The sequence below is a fragment of the Apis florea genome, unplaced genomic scaffold (assembly GCF_048593485.1).
Source record: "Apis florea isolate Af1SG1 unplaced genomic scaffold, ASM4859348v1 contig_2293_pilon, whole genome shotgun sequence".
In the NCBI taxonomy this organism is placed as follows: domain Eukaryota; kingdom Metazoa; phylum Arthropoda; class Insecta; order Hymenoptera; family Apidae; genus Apis; species Apis florea.
The window spans coordinates 43,672-62,730 of NW_028256554.1; the positions used below are offsets into that span (position 1 = coordinate 43,672).

Below are 19,059 nucleotides of genomic sequence, written 5' to 3' on the forward strand. Positions count from 1 at the left end.
GATGACGATGACGAAGATGAGATTGAGGATGAGTATGATGACGACGACGACGATGATGACGATGACGACGACGACGAGGATGAGGACGAGGGCGAGGATGGGGACGAGGACGAAGATATCGAAAGTACCTACCACCGTTCGCCTTATTAGGTCTCATCCTCCCTTCCTTAGTCCTTTTTACCCCTCTCGGTCCCCTTCCTTCTGCTTTAAAAATCATAGCTGCACGTAACCGTCTACTGATTATATGGATTCGGCGATGATTTCTGATGATGCCCCCGACCCCCGAAATGGTAAAATAATACAGTGTCGTCTCCTAGCCTGGACCCTTTTGGGTCTCGTGGGCCGGTTCGTTAGCGGGGCCTTGGCGTGAGGCACCCTGTCATTATGCGGCTGGTCTCCATCACCCCCACCAGTTTCCAATTTTCAGTGCCCCTCTACTACGCCTCGACGAAATCTCTTACCTCGGTTTCTTCCTTTTGCTCCGTCTTCCCGGTCCATCCTTTTTTTTTTTTTTTTTTTTTTTCCACTCTCTTATTTAACATTAGTATAGTTTGCCGTACGAAGTGAACCGTATATATAAATATATATCTATATACATCATCGATCTGAAAATAGAAAAGATAAAGAATAAGATCGGAAAGATCGAAGATGATCGTCCCACAAAATTGTCTATCTATTGAGTTTTCTATTGCGCGTTTCGAAATCACGTTTTTTACGAAATCCGAGCGCGAAACTCTAGATCCACTCACACACGACTACTGCGGACATTCGAAACTGGTAACTCGATCGTACTCGGTCCGCTTAGTACCATCGTTGCACCTTAGCTCGTAAGAAACATAGTTACTTCTTCTTTGTCTACTTCTTTTTGTGAATTTTTCTTTCTTTCTTTCTTTCTTTTTTTTTTTTTTTTTTTTTATCACGAGTATCAATCCTTTTTGCTCTCAGTCGATGAAAGCAATTGTTGTGTCATCGCGAAGAAAAAGGATAGATTCGCGATAGAAAAGACGGTAAGGAAGGAAGGAAGGAAGGAAGAGACAATTAAAGAGGATAGAGATGGCGTAAGTTAAAAATATCGGAAGTTGAAAGAAGTCTTTCTTGACTTCTTTCTTTCAGAAGAAGTTGGTAATCTTTCATCTTTGAACGACCTATGTCCTTGAAAGCAAGTTGGGGTGTAGGTGGCCCTCGCGACCGGTAATCATTTCGTTTAATGACGAGAGCTTTGTCGGTCCTTTCCACTCTTCGGCCTCGGATTATCGCTGCGTGCTCTTTTCTCGTATCCGCAGATCACTTTGGTTCTTTCCATTTCTTCTCTATCTTTTTCTTCTTTCTCCCTTTATTTCCGAACTCTGTAATTTTCCCCTAACGGCCATGCCACCGTGCCACTATACCACGCCGAAATTGGCGTACAGCGGAAAGATTTCGTAGAAATCCCTGACGTTCTTTAATGGGAAGGCGTCTGAACGGTGACAATGGCACTTTTTCTCTTTCCTTCTTTCTTCTTCTTCCGAATGAAGAAGAAAAAATATCGATCTAACGAGAGAGAGGGATAGAAGAAGAAGAAAGGAAGAATCGCAAAGTCGAGGAGAATTACGAGGAGGATAATCACGGAGCGAATAAAAAGATAAAGATAAAGAAAAAACAGAAAAGAATAAAAAAAAAAGGATCGTGACAACGGATGAAGAAGATAGAAGGGGGAAACGGAGGAAAGGAAGATGATGGAAAAGAAGGAGAAGAGGGAAAAAAAGAAACAAAATAAAAAAATTTTGATCGTCCATATTTTTCACAAACCGTATGTATTACGGAAATATGCGTAATCAGAATGTAGACGAGATTCAAAGATGTAAATTAATTTCCGTTTTAATAATATGTATTATATGAATGAAATTGAAATTCGATGATAGAAGAAAGGTTGTTGTTCGCGTTACGCGTTTGTAGCGGATCTCTTTCCCGCATCCAGCACCTGCGAGAGATCAGGCCGTGTGGCCAATGGTTGAGCAAACAATACGGACGATGATGCACCATCTCGAGCGCATTGTCCGTAGCGAGTAGTAGTAGGCGGCGGATTTATCTGCCTACTCGTAGAGTCAGGTAGAGGAGCCAAGCAAGGTCCTCGACCCTCGGGACGCGTCGCGCGAGTCGACAGAAACCGATGGATCTTCCTTTCGTTCCAGCTCGGGATTTCGCACGGGAACATTGACATTACCGTCGATCGCTTTCGCACTTCTCACTTCTTCTTAGACGGGAGAGAACAGGTAGTCCGGTTTTCAATGAATTGGACGCGTTTAGAGAAAGCTTAGAACTGTTTCGCGATCCTGTCATTTACATAAGATAAAAAGTAAGAGCGTAGCACGCGAGATATCGAAACTGCGCATAATTGCGCGCTAATCTGAATTCTTGGCGCATATGAAATTCCAGCGCGTGCCTGTACAGGGATTTTGTTTATTTGTTCGTTCTTTAGTTCGTTCTTGGGGAAGGGGGTGAGGAGAGGGAGAGAAAAGGAGAAGAGAGAAGGCCGTGCTTTTAGATTCTCGGTCACGCCACTCGCGCGTCATGAGTCATCTGTGATGCATCGTGGAATTATTAACACGAGAATTTATCACTTATACTCTAGCTGCGTGCCGAATGTAAACTATCGATGATCTATGCACGAAATGTTGCGAAATATATTATCGAAGCACGCGATTATCCCGGATAACGCAAGAGTTTAAAACGCAATATCGTCACCAAGTATCTCGTGAAACCAACATCGATCTTTTGCTCTGTCAAAAGACGTGTTAACAAATGGTTAAAATTAATGCACCGCTTCCGCATCGTTAAGATGCAAATTTCATGCTCTTTAAACGGAGATTGGAACAGTACGACATAGTTGGACAAGATCTATGTCGCGTAAATACGCAATTCGTAATGAAAAAAGATAGAGTGCGCGCCTTTATCAAAAGAAGCGTTCGCTCGTTCGTCGAATTTCAACGATTTCACTAAAAAAAAAAAAAAAAAAAAAACGCGAAAGTTCGTACTCAGCATGCAAACTATCCGGAATCTCTCTCGTCACGTCACGAAATTCCAGGACCTTTGGCACAGGCGTAGAAGAGGCTCGTAGGGCTGAGCGCGGAATGAGCGCCGATGGTAAGTCGGTTCTTCGCATACCGAACTCTCAGGTAGGTTGGAAGGTGGAGACGAGGAAAGAAACAAGAAATCTGTGAGGCGAGAGAAAGAGGAAGAATTAACGGCGAAGGGGAGCAGAGTCGGAACGAAGAAGGAGTAAGAAGAAAGTGAGAAAGAGGAAAGAGAGAGAGAGAGAGAGAGAGAGAGAGAGAGAGAGAACAACACAAGCAAGCGGGCAGACGAGCAAACGGGCAAGCGAGCAAGTAAGCAGACAAGCAAGCAGGCAGAGTTTGGTATAGTTAGTCTAGCTGCTCGATACTGCGAAGCGAGGTGAATGCCGAGGCTCCGGTATATCGAGGTGCGCTGTACTACCGCTCCCCTCTCCAAGATGGCCGCCGTTTGGGTCCAGCCGGGTTCCCCTGACCGAGCCAGCCGAGTCGATCGTGTCAGGGGAAGGGTAGGCCTTGCAGGTGCCGCCATGTCAGTGCATGCCTAACCTCGAAGCCGCGCGGAACGGACGCTGGGCCCAACAACGCCAACATCTCTCACGCAGTGTTTCCATTTTCATCAGCCGTTGTTCATCGAGGCTCGTTGTTAAACCACAATATCGACTATCTAAAATTCTCGCGATTCGTTACGTTTCGTTCGATCGATCGATCGCGTGTGCGCGAGATCTCGGATCGAACTTGTATAATATACAGAGGAATCGAGAAAAAGGTGTATCGAAGCGAAAGGAGACTCTACCTAGAGAGAGGATTGGAGTAAACGTTCCGTGATACGCGACGTGGAAAAGTCGTATCAAACGTGGTTTTTGATATCATTTTCTTGTATGGTGGTTCGCATCGCGTTCATCGTTCGTGGATCGTCGTTGGTTGTTGGTCGTCGTGTAGGCAGTGTATCCCGCGTGACAGTTTCTAGCGAAAGACCGGCTGATGCTGTTTGCAGACGCAAATGTAGACAGCCGTGAATCGAAGTGAGAAGTAAATTCGTGGCAAAAAAAAAAAAAAAAAAAAAAAAAAAAGAAAAGAGAAGAGTCGAGCGATTAATGTGTATTTCGACTCGTCTCACTTGCCCGTTAACAATATCCATAAGGAGGAAAGAACGAACGATCGATCGATCGACCATTTTTCGAATACGAGAATCAAGGAAACAAAAATTTGTATCGGCAAAGCCGACGAAAATGAAAAAAGAAGAAGAGATTACGAAGCTAAGGATATAGAGATCGGTTCGCGGAGGGAATCGTGAACGTCGAGTGTGAATTTTTTGAATCGGATCCGACGGAAGCCAAGAAATGAAGGGCGTTCCAGACGCGAAGCGATCGAGGCGAGTTCGCGACCGATCGTGTTGATCGTCGAGTTATCGGACGTGAATCTAACGCGAGGAATGTACGATATCTCGAGGCGAAGATATTCTAGAAGAGGTGAGGACAGCATCGATACTACGGGTTGCTAGAGAGAAGGAGATAGACTTAGAGAGAGAAAGTAAGAAAAAGGACGAGAGCACGTACGCGGTGTTAGAACGAAAGGGGGAAAAAAGAAGAAGAAGGAGAAGAAGAAGGAAAAGGAGAAGGAGAAGGAGAAGAAGAATCGTAGGAGAGGAAACGAGGAAAGGAAAGGAATAAGTGATTTGGAGAAGAGAAAAGGACAGAAGAAGAAGAAGGTGGAACGGGGTCGGATAAGCTCGCATCTACCGAAGGAATTTCCACGAGGCATAGCGAGTCCTGGCGAACGGCATGTTTATAATCTAGCACAGTCACCTTCAGAGACGTTGGTTCGTTGGTCGAAAGGATCGGCAGGCAGGTTATACACGGAAGGATAGGCGCGAACGCACATTCGAACGTAATTTCTAGAAAGGAATGGTGGAAGTGTTTACGAGAGGAACGAGCTGGATAGAATTGTGATTGTGGTTGGTGGTGATACTGCTAGGTAGTGGGTGATCAATGTGTCAAGTGTGCAACAAGAGCGCTTTTTAGTCGGTGAATTTTTTTAAAATATCGACGAACGAAACTCGTGCTCGAATTTTCACGGTTAAGAGACGAAGAGACGGACAAACAGACAGACAGACGGATAGACAGAGACAGAGAGAGAGACAGAGACAGAGAGAGAGAGAGAGAGAGAGGGAGAGGGAGAGAGAGAGAGAGAGAGAGAAAGCGTGTAGGTTTTCGTGGCCGCATGAGGAAGATTCGGAGGCGTCATCTCACGATCGATCGTTCAGGAATGGAAAGATCGAGATAATAACGAAGGAGGGCGGAGGTGGAGGTGGAGGTGGTTGTGGAGGCCCCCAGGATGCGGCACCTGCTACTGTTCCTCGTCCTGGGAGCGACTCTCGCCCCGGGCACGCGTTCCGAGCTCGTAAGATACTTGGAGGTCTCGGAGAACGCTCGACCGGGTACCAGGGTGGGTTTCATCGACGCCGACAGTCCGCCGTACTTGATCGTGTCGGTTTCCGGATCCGCGGTCGATTCGGACTTGATAGTGGATCACGCGACAGGCGAGATAAGGACAAAAGTGGCGTTGGATCGGGAGACGAGGCCGTCCTATAGTTTGGTAGCGTTGCCGCAGAACATTCAAGTGGTGGTGAAGGTTCTCGACGAGAACGATAACGCGCCAACGTTTCCTGTGGACCACGTGGATATCGAATTTCCGGAGAATTCTCCTCGGGACGCGAAACGAGCTCTGCCACCGGCCAAGGATCCCGATCTCGGCCAATACTCGACCCAACGATACGAGATCGTGTCCGGGAATCACGAGGACGCGTTCAGATTGTCCCAGCATCGTGGCCGCGACGGTGTCCTTTATCTGGATCTGCAGAATTCTGGCTCGCTCGATCGCGAGGCTCGGTCTCGGTATCATCTGGTGATAGAGGCGTTGGACGGTGGTGCTCCACCGCTTCGGTCCAGACTCCACGTGAACGTGACGGTACAAGATGTGAACGACAATCCGCCGATCTTCAATCAAACCAGATACGTGGCGAGCGTTCCGGAGAATGCGACCGTCGGGACGCCTGTGCTCGCAGTGAACGCGACGGACAGTGACGCAGGTGAGAACGGGCGCATAGAATACTCGATCAATCGGCGACAATCGGATCGCGAGGAGATGTTTCGTATCGATCCGGAAACGGGAATGGTGTACGTGAACAAAGCGTTGGACTTCGAGTCGAAGGAGAGGCATGAGTTGGTGATCGTTGCGCGGGATCGTGGTGCCCAACCTCTGGAGGCGAGCGCGTTCCTCTCGGTCCGCGTAACCGATGTGAACGACAATCAACCCGCGATCACCGTTATTTTCCTCTCGGATGACGCGACCCCCAAGATAAGCGAGAGCGCTCAACCGGGGGAATTCGTCGCTAGAATATCGGTAAGCGATCCGGACTCGAGGACCGAGTACTCGAACGCTACCGTCACGTTGTCCGGCGGCGAAGGACATTTTGGCTTGGCTACCAGGGACAACATAATATATTTGGTGGTGGTGGAGAGGCCGCTCGATCGCGAGGAAAAGCCCGTCTACGATCTTTCGGTGGAGGCGACAGACGCCGGTACGCCACCTTTGAGAGCCGTTCGAACCTTTCGTCTGATCGTCACCGATGTGAACGACAACGCCCCGAAATTCGCTCGAGACAGATACGAAGCTCACTTGTTGGAAGCCTCCGAGCCGGGTACACCGGTTTTGAAGGTGACCGCGACGGATCTCGACGAAGGTGCTAACTCGGCTATCAAGTATTCCCTATTGAATTCCACGTGGTTCATCATCGACGAAACATCCGGTCTAATATCGACCCAAACTCATGTGGATTGCGAGGCCGATCCCGCCCCGATTCTGGTCGTGGTCGCGACAGACTCGGGTCGCCCTCCTTTGAGCAGTAGCGCGACAGTGCGTGTCACGGTGCACGATCTCAACGACAACGAGCCCATCTTCGAGAAACCGCTGTACAACGCGACTGTACCGGAGGATATGCCCGTTGGACGCTGTTTCCTCAAGGTAAGAGAGCTCGTCAATTATCTTCGAACCATCCGTTCGTTTGCTGTGTGTCGCATCGCGTTGCGTAATCTCTCTTTCCCGGGTAACGTCTCGAGAGATTGACGTTCGCGTCGATGTTCGACAGATAAAGCTTCTTCCAATTGATCCGTCATCGTCGAGGACGATCGACGCGAGATACGAGGCGCGAATTAATAGCGCGAACGAATCTTCTCCCGGATTCGCGTGTTTCGATCTTCTTGCAACGAGTCGGTTTCAATGTATCGCGTAAAACTCTGTCCATGTTGTAAAAAGGTTCCCGGTAAATGCGCGTGAGCCGGCCGAAAGGGCAGCGGCGCCTGGGACCGGTCGCGCCGCAAGCCACGTATCCACGTTACGCTGGGAAACTCGTAATTGGTACCGCCGTTCCAAACGTTTTCTCCATCGCGCCATACTTCTGTCAATTAGCAGTGCCGCGTCTTATATATGGTGGAAAATATTCTCGAGTATAATACGGTATACGTAATATACATATTCGATGGACGGACGGATTCCTCGTTCGATCCTCGCGTTGCTCGATGTTGGCGCGAACGTGATCGACGGCGTTGATTTCATGATTTCAATGTCGTGGTGTCGGACGACGGTGCGGAGACGAAATAAATCGGAACGCGTTAATTCGCATTCGATGCGCGTACTACACCGTTTGCCACTGTGCGAACCAATCGAGGAATAATCGCGGACGTAAAGTAAGAAGAGATGAATGAGAAAGGGATTGGAATATCGAGAAGCGGAGTCGGTGGCCTCCGCTCGAAAATCGCGTTGCTCGTTGCTCGTCGCTTGTGTACGCGTGCCGGAGACGCGTTCCGTTCGCGCGGGAAAATCTGGTAGCGTTTTTTTTTTTTTCGTAATGGCTCTTGCGATGTTCTTCCTCGAAGCGATGTAAAACAAGAGAACAAGTTGCTCTCGACATCGAATTTGTATGGCGTGTGTAAGTATTCCTCTGCCAATCCGATAGAACCCGATCACCTCCCCCCTCCCCCCCCTCCTCCTCCCATATGTAACACGGGATTACAAAAAAGCAAAGAAACGATATCTATTCGTTCGTCGCGCAAGTCAATCGATTCGAGGTGTCGCGCGTTCCTGAAATTTGAGACAAACCGCACAAGAGATTACGCGCTCGTGCGAACGCGAGCGTGAAAGACTTTATCTGGTGACCTCTTTGAAGAATGATCGTTTTAAGCTTCGCGAAATAATCATCGAAAATATACGCTATGCGCTAATATCGTTGGGCACTCGTTTGCGCGAGATAGTAAAGTCGTTACGCGATTTTTATCCAACGAATCTCTTTTTCCCATTTCGCAACGAAACTTCTTCCCCAGTCGCATTTACTTGGCATGTACTTATGTAGCAATATATTTATACGTTATACGATATTACGTTACGTTGCGGTAATTTAGTTATAACTTTTTTCTTTTTTCTTCGATCCGTATATTTTTTGAATCTGTATCGAAACGACGGATAAAACGAAACGATGTTCGAGCTGATGTGTACATCGAATGTTGAATGTCGAATGTCGATGGAAATATCGAGAGGAACGAAACGAGTATATTTTTCAATTGGGTGGTAGGCGGCCGAACGAACATGGAGACGGATACCGCGTGCGCGTACCGCGACCCGATCTTAACGATTGCCTCCCTCCCCCCCCCCCCTCTTCAACTTTCGTACGATATATATTTTATCGGCGTTTCGTTGCCTAGTTCAATGATGATTTATAATTGTTGGTCGCTCGGCTGTAATTATTATAATTACAGATTTTTCGTCGGCCTCTCCCATCCGTCGGTTTCTCGAACCCGAACCGGCCGCTTCTTTTCGCTCCATCCCCTTTCGTTCTCCGGCTCCACCCCTTTGATTCTTCGCCTTCTTTTCTCCTCCTTCCTTCTTCCCGCAACCTCGCGTGTCTCTCCTCTCCTCTCCTCTCTTCTCCTCTCTTCTCCTCTCATTCCTTTTTTTCTTGTTTTTCTTGTTTCTCTAGTTTCAAGAGACCAAAGGTACACGCGTGTATACATACATATGTACATACGTACCATATTACGTTCTCGAATATAGCGAACGAAAACGGGTTTCGAAAGTATCATCACGATGACGCGAGTCGAATCCTTTCGCGTTTCCCACAGAATTTCACCGCCCCTTTGTATTCGTGTTCCCGCGAATCGTTCGGCTTATCGATACGAGCGAAAGATACGAGCTACCACGAGAAATCGACACGAGTTTCGGTACATTCGTTTCATCTGGTTGGCAAACTTAACACCTCTTACCACCTTTGCATTCTGTACAAACTCGTATGCGCGCGTTCGTGCGCAAAACTATTCGTATAAACCATCGGCCGAGTGAATATTCGTCTGCCCGTTGTGCGTGGCGAGTCACGGGTTCCGATTCATCTTCTTCGCGCTAACCGCCCTTCCATTACCCGTCCTAACTGGCAATCGCGAGAATCGTTAAACTGCGACTTCTTTTTTTTGTCCAAGTTTTCCTCCAAGGGTGGGCGAGAAGGGCGATCGGACGGGAAAAAAAAAAAAAAAAAAAAAAAAAAAGAAAAAGAAAAAAGAAAGGATCATCACCGCTGCGTTTTCGAAAATATCGTAATATCGGCTACGAAAGGTATCGATGCCCGGTCGAAACGAGCGTAAACGGAATTTAGAGGTAAAGTATGCGATGCGCATCGATCGGACCCCGATACGCATCCTGTATCGCGGTACAAAGTGATGACCGTAATGACTCTAACCACCGTCTGACATCTGGCATTAGGCATTCGAGGTTTCGAGTGGCAACGCCCGCAGCAATTGTTGCCGTTTACGACTGCCGTGCACGCTCTCTTTCCCTCTCTTTTCCTCTCTTTTATCGCGCGTTCAGTCTCGTCCTTTGCCTCTTACTCGCGTACACACCCGCTCCCTCGACCGTATATACCCTGCCTCTTCTCGTCCTTTCTTCGCCTCTCTGTCCGATCGTCGTCGTCCTTCTTCTTGTTTCTCTGCCCGGTCTACTCCCTCGGTTCGCTCTCGATCCTACGCGCTATAGACCGCATTCCCGAGTGCAACGACGAGGCAGAGATATATGTATATGCATTGGCGTGCACCGGTCGCTCCAGCCACCGCGCGCACGGCCTGCTCTCGCATCGCGCTACTCGCATTGCGATCGCGGCTCTACTATACCTTCTACTGCCCTATCAACATCCCAGACATCTTCTCTCTTCCACTCTCTAAAAGTCGTAAGTCGAGACCGTCATAAGCATCTCCGTCTCCTTTTAATTGCCATTCCTCATGCGCGAACACGCGAATCTTGTCTTTCTCGCGTATCGCGGATTAACATTAAGATACGTATATACATTTCTATACTTGATCTTTTTCTCGTACTTTTCCCTTTCTCTATCTTCTCGTCGCTTTCGATTTTTTTCACATCTTGGGAAATTAATTAATGTGGTCCACGCATCGATCTCTATATCTGGAATTTCGTTTCTGGAATAATAGAGATCGATCGAAACCGGCGAGAAAATAATTCGCATATCTCATCGAACGGATGCGCGCCACGTTGTTAACGAGCGTTGTCCCGAGATATCACGGGACCGCCATGGTGGATCGATGGAAGAGGAACGGGAATCGTAGGTTAATCTCGAAGGAAAACGAGATCGTCGCGGCGTGGCATTGTACGTGGTGATAGTTATTTCCACGTAGCCGCGAATGGAACAAGGAGGGACGGTGGAGGAGGAGGAGGAGGAGGGAGGGTGGGAGGGGGGAGGGGACCAACGAGTTGGTTATCAAGTTTCTCGTGTGTCCCTGGATTACTCAACGTTCTCTTCCTCTGTTGGTGGGTGGTGAGCTACGAGACGATCGTCCGACGATCGTTCGTCGTCGCGATTTCCACCGAGCTGGGAGATCTTTGCAAGGGCTACTACCTTACGGTGTTTTGTAACTTAACAAGAACAACCACGAGGAGCGAGTCGCATACCGATGAATACGATGACTGACCCTCGTGAATAGTGTGCGTGCCGTTCTACGTACTTACTTTATATACATACGTGTCCTCTGGTCGATCCCAGAGTTGTACGGACACGCACGTAATTTCGCGCACGCACTTTGCTCCTTGCTCGTAGTACGAGAACGAAAGGATGATCGTTTTTTTTTTTTTTTTTTTTTCGTTCTTTCTCGGATTTCTTTCGTATTTTTCGTATATCGAAAAGTATCGATAAGCGGAGAAAACCCATCGATTAATTGCGATTTCTGTTTCCATTTTTCATAAATATATATATAAAAGACGCGAAATTCGTTTTTCGATCGAACTGATTTTTTTTCGGCCTCTACGATTCTCGTCAATATTTTATTCGCGTTTTCATCGATGCGCGATTTACGTACGATGTTTACCTAGGATCGAAGGATCGATCAATAGGATTCTATCGCGAGGCGTTTTACAGTCGCGAGAAACGTTGCTTTCTCCGACGATGACTGGTTTTTCCCTCGAAACTATCGTCGTGCGCTCGAAGAAAGAGTGTATACTATATGTCGATTCGTGGCGCATAACTGCACACGCAGCTTTTGATTGTCGATTCAGAGAGCGATATCGGCGACGACGATTCTGCACTTTGGATTTCGTGCTGCATGCCAAAGCGTGTACAGCCTTGCCTTGGGCGTAGAGGGACTGATTGAACTTTACTCGAGGATCGTTATCGAAATTCTTTCTCAAGTTTCGTAAAACTTGTCTCTCAATTTCTCGTCGCTCGTGAATAGTAAGACGCGAAAGCGGTGGAATTGGTATTTGAAGAGGTGAGGATTCGTCGAATGGTCGAAAAGGTTTTTTTTTTTTTTTTTTTTTTCTTTCACGATTCTCAATTCGTTCGATCGATCGACCTCGATCGAGAAGCTATAGATTGTTAGATTGTCGTGTTTAACAAAACGATTATAGAGAAACGAAAGCGAGACGAAAGGGAAGCCGAGTATAAATGCGTACGCACACTTATACGGTGGTACGCACTATGCATCTGGAGGCGTCTGAAGAGAAAGCGAACGCTCGATAGGCAGATCGGTGCCAACTATAAGTCGGGCTAACCGATCGTGAAAAGGTGGTAGGGGAGGGGGCTGCGTTCGTTCGAGCCGCACTTTCCAATATACTTGGTACGAACGTTGTACTGGGAAAGTGCATATGCGTTCGACTGTCTCCGTTTGCCACGTTTCGCACGAACGCGCGAATCGCGATTGAAAATGTATACGCGTTCGTTCCCTTCGCGAGACGACATTCCCTTCTCTCTCCCTCTCTCTTTCTCTCTCTTTCTGTCCAGGAGGTTGTAACCTACAAAGATAGTAAATTATACGGGGAATGTCGTTCCCTCCTGAAAAAACGATGCTTAAATCGATCCTGGTTTACGCGTTTTACACCATCTGCCACCAAGGATAAAACAAGGACCTCGCTATTTCGATTTCACGCGTAATTCCATTAGCGACTACCTCGATGCTCGTTCTAGACATTTTCTTCTTGGTTCTTCGTATCGTGTCTCCGGTGACTCATGTCGAGCCTAAGCACGTAACTAGAATACGTAGAATCTGTATACTTGTCGCGAATTGTTCGACCGATTCGAGAAAATCGATCGCTTTCTGGGCATCGATTCGGGCAGAATTCGTCAGAAAGTTTGTCACGCGTGCTCGTTGGAAAATCTAGAAAATCTGTTCGGCGGCCGGTTACGAAACGCGAATCTCGGCGGACATAGTTGCCGATTGCTGTACGGCGAAACATTAGCGAGTCGAGCCGCTAGATAAGCGGTCAATTGGCGACTCTTCCGCGTTTGAAAAGGCTTGAGAAAATCGTAAAGGAAAGGTTGTTGGAGCTGTATATCGGCGGCACTCGAAGAAGGTACACTCGGTGAGATGGGCCGAGTGACGACCTCGATTGACCCGTCGATCCGTCACGGCTCCCCTCTTGAACGGCTCGCACAATTAGCCGGGTAAGGTGCAAGAACGAAGGATCGCTTCACGTGCGTCACGTGGAAGCTAATATCGGTCTAATGCGGCAAGTACGGCGTCCGATAGATATGTTTGGTCGATCGATTCGTCAAACGATCGCGTTGATTCGGTGGTTCGGTTCTTCTCGAAGCGCGTAGCTGCGTGAAATAATACGCGCGAGACACGCGTGTCCCGCTAATGGATTCTCCTGGCCCGAGGCCGATTCGTTTTCGTCGCGTCATCCCCACGCGGAATTTGATTAATTACGACCGCACGACCGGCCCCGGTAATTACTTTCCGATAGGATCCGCGCCTTTCTTCTCACTCTCCACCAATCATCTCTCCCTTCCCGTTCTTCCCTTGCCTCCTCCGTCCTTCTCTCCTCCGTCTTTTTTAATCATCTCTTCCCTTCCACGGAAATTCGTCGTTACGCCGTTCGATCGATGCGATCGACGATAAGTCGACTTATCGGTTCCCTCTGAGAACGATGTCTGCATCTTTAGAGGTTCGGCATACGCGATGCGAGACACCAAAACCTTGGGAAATTCTCAGGATATACAATTATTACCTGGATATATTTAAGTTATTTCGTCCATCGAACCATCGATTTTCGCCAGTCTCACGATCGATCTTGATCGTCGTTGATCGATCTTCTCCTTTTTCTTTTTTTTTTTTTTTTTTTTTCTTTTTTATTCGTATACTCGAAACAAATGTCACTTTCGAATCCACGATAATCATGGATTTCATTAGATTGTACGTTTTGAGTATAAGAGTTTAAGAGCTAGATTAATCGATAGATTAATAGTTTATCGATTCATATTCCTCCATCCGCGGTAAAAAATGCGTTCTTGGTTATGTGAAAACAGGTCTGTATCGATCTGTCGGTTACCGCATAAAATTTTTTATTTTTTCACCATGACCCTTTTCTACCCTTCATTGGCCTTCACTGTAATGGACTACGAATTTGCCTTCACGATAGATAATTATAGCGTAACGCGCGTTCACTACATTTCCTGGGATCGTTCCTATATATTATCACGCATCACCTCGATCCTTCATTACCCCTGATATCCTTTATTCCTCTTCCACTCCGATAAGTCGATCTTTTTCTGTCGGCGTTTGCGACACGACCACGCCACGCGTAATTCCCTTCGCTTTTCCTTTTCATTTTCCATGGCTTTTCACTCGCGCGTTTTTTCTTCATTCTTTTCACATGGCCTCTCGACTTCTCGTTGCTCGTTCTCACAGTTTGATCGTAGGTACCTACGCTCGTTGTACACGCAACACGGCCATTCGGTTGGATATTCGATCGAAGCAGCAGGGAGCGAAGCGTACGTGCATATATTAACGGATTTTGTCGATCGCATACTCGCTCGATGTACGAACCTTTCTACGAGCCGATGAAAAGGGTAATCCACGAACTCGACGTAGCTAATTTATAGGCGCCTAAGGCATTCTGATTATGTCGTTAGTGACTCGAGATAGAGTAACCGGAGTACCAGAGATCACTTTTAACGCGGTTCAAATCGTTCGGTAGGCGAGCCAAGTGCAAACGAGGACAGTGCCGTGCTCCCGAGGTACACTTTTAATTAGACCGACTACCAATCAACGAGATATCATTCGAGTGCTCGCAGTCTCTCGATTCGTACCTGACGATACCCTTCTTCTTCTTTTTCTTCTTCTTCTTCTTCTTTCTCTCTGTCCTTTCTCAGAGAGAAATTTATTCGCTCGATAACCGAATAACCGAAATGAATTATTATCGATCGCGTAACGCGTCCTAGACACACGTACGTAAGTATGTCCGTAATTGGTTTGCGATAATAAATTTAACAGTCGGATCAACTGTTTCCAACTGTTAGGGAAGAAGGAGGAAATAGACGTTTAATGATGTCCGAGCCGGATAGAATCGCGAATCAATCAACCGAATGCTGTTCGAGTTGATCGGTTGGAAGGCAAAGATGGAGAAAAATTTCGCTAAGAGAAAAGCTCGTTTGAGAGAAGATGCGTGAAATTTGACGCCCCGTTGATAATAGGGGGAATGAAGGGATAACTCGTCGTTTCCCATAAAGACAAAAAACGAACGAGTCGATGAAACGAATGCCAGGGGCGAGGTCGACTTTTAATTAAATGGACGTTCAATCAACGGGCGTCTATGTATCGTTGACTCCGATTACTCTCGGCGAGTAACCGATGCATTTCCGCGTTCCCCGGCCACTGCAGCCAACAGTGGTGAAGGTTTCCGTTCCGTAGAAAGAGAGATATCGTCGAAAACTTATTCTCAGAGGTCAGTCCCCTCGATCGTACTCGAGCCACTCTTCCCTCCTCTTGTCCGCTCATCCGCTCGATTTTATTTCGCTCGTACGTCGTTTTTTCTTTTCATCCTCTTCTTATCGACGATCCACCACGAAAGCTGGAAACATCGGAGAGGAATGTAACGAGCGATTAGCCACCACCTGTTTCTAATTAATTCGGTAAAATGAAGCGAGCCGGTTATTACATCGCATCATCTTCGTATCGAACGGTTCGCGAACCAGTTGAACGATAAGCGAGAGAGAGAGAGAGAGAGAGAGAGAGAGAGAGAGAGAAATGGTAGAACCAAGCAACGATAGTTAATTCGATAGTTTTCGTTATTATAGGAATCGCCGTTCGTTTGATTCCTTCTTTTTTTTTTTTTTTTTTTTTTCTCCCTCCTCATCTTTATTCCATCTACTACTCTCGTTCTAATATAGAATATATAGTATATAAAAATACGCATATCGGATTTTGATATTTATCGAGATAATTTATCCTTTATGATTCCTATCCGTCCTCGTTCGTCTTCTTGATCGTGATCGAGAAATGCAAAGGAATCTTTCCGATTCCAGTTTCGATTCGATCGCGCGCTCGATTCAATTGGAATGAATGATGTCTGAACGGAACGCGAGATGATTTTCTTTACGATGTTTCGGAAATATATTCGTTGCCTTGGGAAGCGTTGCGAAAAAGGTCGGATCGTTTGGACGACCTTGCTGCGAACTCTCCGAGAGAGATTTCGACTTGCATAACTAGGCCTGGTTGATTCTGGCGGAACAGAAACCGCGCGCGATGCTGTAACACGTTTGAATAGAAAGAAGAGTGTGGAGAGGGATCGGCGGAACACAGCGGAGGACAGCGGAAAGGGAAGGGAAGTGCAGTGGAAAAGAGAATAAAAGAAAGCGGTTGGGAGAGAAAGATACGTCGTGCGTCGGGGCATCGGACTAACAGCAGGTGGTTGGTTAGCTTATATGCCTTCCCGGGAATCGGTTTAATCTACACACGCACACGCTCGTACCTGCCACGATCTGTTACCTTCTCGTAGTAGACCGAGTCGCGATAGTTGAGCACCATGTAAATGGCATGCGTATCTTTCGAACGAGTATTACAATTGGAAGAACGTCGCTCGAAAGCGTGTTACGCGTAACACGACATTTCTGTGATTTATAACGCGCGCGTGGCATGAACGATCGTATCAGACGGATGCATCGTTTTACTAACTCCCGTTGTTTGTTAGTTTTCGAGTAACGAGTATATACTATCGTCCAACGTATCATCGAAATTTGAAATTCCCAATCGTTTTATTTATATATACGATTCGCGCACGGTATATCAGGTTGCAGGGCGAACCTTAACCAATCTAGAACCAGGAAGTTTTCGAAACGATCCGATGGTGGATGCTGTAGGCCGAGTAATATCGGTAACGTGAATACCGAAGTTTCTGCGAGAGGTCGGAGAATGCAATTGCCCATGTTCGCCGCGGCACTACTCTCACTCTCTCTGTCTGTCTGTCTCTCTCTCTCTCTCTCTCTCTCTCTCTCTCTCTCTCTCTCTCTCTCGTTTCCCATGGATTCGTTGATTTTAGACATGTATCGCGAACCGTCTCTCTCTTCTTCTTGTTCTTCCATAGTTTCCAGTTAGGTACGCTTGTCCGAACGCCTGTCTTACGATACCGTTTCGAGTAGAGAATCGGTAGAAATTAGGCCAATTTTCAAGCGTAGTTCCACGCCGTCGTAGAAGATAGAGCCCTTCTTTCCTGCTTCTCTCTATCTCGATCCATCCTTTGTTCGACACGAGGAATTTGACGGTGGAGGAACGAGGTGGGCAAAATCTTTGAAGTAGAAGGGATCGAGGGACCACCTGTCGCTCGGTGTACGCTTTGTAGCGGACTCCGTTCACGATGTCCGCGCGCGTACGTCACCTCTTTCGAGTATGTATCCGTGCGTGTGTATATCTCGAACACCATATACGTCACGCATAATATTCGCGGTTCGATCAAACTTGACGCGCGTCAGTATTTGTAAACCGGTAAGACGGGTAAGCAACTGGTACTCCTTTCGAGACGGTATTTTTATTTAAATAGTTTTCAATAATACAGCCCGAGTAGTGTCGCGCGTAACGGCACGCGATTCGGTATTCTCGGTATGCGCTTTGAAAATAATCTTTTCTTCGAGAAAACTTTCGAGACCCCGTGGAACGAGCCGTTATTAAAATATTTTTCCCCGACACGTCCGCGCCACTTTCTCTAGGATCGTTCCTCGTTCCCTCCTTCTCGATTATATCTCGGATCAATGGTCTTATGTCACACGTTCCTCTCCTCGTCGGAGAGCGCAACAGTTATTGTGTGGTCAAGATGTAACTCGACCCTCGTTACTCCAACAGTCCTGTGAAACGAGTAGATCGTCGCAAGTAGATCGTTCCAGAGTTACGTCGTCGTCCTCTCTTTCCTTCCAAATTCCTAGAAAAACTCGAAATTATTAGCTTGGAAGAATATTCGTGTAAATGTATCGTCACGGTGTCAGAATGAATTTACGTTCCTCCGGATTGAATCTGTCCCGTTATATCAATGCCGACGGCCAATACCATCGCCGATTGCTAATAATTATCATTGGCGGAAGTATGAATTTTTTTTCTCTTCTTTTTCTTAATATTTTTGAGAATGTGCAAACGCAAAATTCCGATTGAAGATTTAGAAAGATTCAGAAAGATTTAGAAAGATTTTACGATGTATAAATAGATTGTACGACGATGTACAAACGAATACAATATGTACAGCGCTTTAACGCGTTCTTCTCAACGTCGATTCTTGATGCGAGAAACGAGAGGCAAGAGAGTGCACGCCGCAACTGAACGCTGAATGAAACAGCAACGCGCATACCGTTTCCAACTCGTGTAACCCGAACTGAAAGTCACTCGGCCTATCTTACCTTTCTCTCCTCGTCTCCTTCCCGCTCGTTGAATCGCCCGTACCAGATCCAATGCGGCCGACCACATGTACCACCGTATCACCAAGGACTGACGAAGGGAATGCATGATTCTAGCGCGTGCTTCTTTCATGTAAATAAGTATTTACATAGTGCTTCTCCGATCCGGTCATTCCTCCCAAAATCATTTCCTGTATATTAAATTCGCTTTTTCGTTTCTCCGAAGATAACTATACGAGGTACGAAAGAAGAGTAAACAAATATAGATAGATGGATATAAATGCGATCGAATGTAAATGTGAACGAGTACTCGAGTGTTCGTTGTCGAATTTGTCTTTCAAACGTTTCAGCTTTGAGACGAAAACGAGACTTTCATTTTTTTCATGTCACGAAGTGTAAAAATTTAATTACACGTTCTTGACGTTATAATACAAGTTGCCGTACAAAGAAAAAATCGTATGATGTAAAAGATGCCCGATAAAAGTGAAACGTTAACCCGAAATTATGGAGGGGGGGAGGGGGAGGGGAGCTACGAGAATTAAAAACGGTGCTGACATTGAAGTATGAATTATTAATACACAGCGGTAGCTCGAGCGAGTAAGTTAGCCGTCGTTTTCGATTTTTTTGTCTCTTTACCGTCTCTTACCACGTTTTGCTTGCCACGCGATCTAAGAAACTTTGAATCGCGGTTACTCGCGTTAATTGGACACGCATACTTCTTTGAAAATTTACGTCTTCTATCGATCATATGCAATAACAAAATGAAATTTCTTCCCCTTAAGTGATATCAGTACGTTATATATCATT

At 46.7% G+C, this 19,059-nt stretch overlaps 1 protein-coding gene across 3 annotated transcripts in view; it reads left to right on the forward strand.

Annotated features, from left to right (window-relative positions):
* Nucleotides 1–173: 173 nt before the first annotated feature.
* Nucleotides 174–19,059, forward strand: part of ds (dachsous cadherin-related 1) — a 177,809-nt gene continuing 158,923 nt past the window's right edge. For 2 of the 3 annotated variants that reach the window (XM_086903637.1, XM_086903639.1), the window contains exon 1: nucleotides 174–7,076. In XM_086903637.1, coding sequence (XP_086759763.1) covers nucleotides 5,388–7,076 — 1,689 coding nt within the window. In that variant the 5' untranslated portion in view covers nucleotides 174–5,387. The remainder of the gene's footprint in view (nucleotides 7,077–19,059) is intronic. The other variant, XM_086903638.1, reaches the window with a different exon arrangement.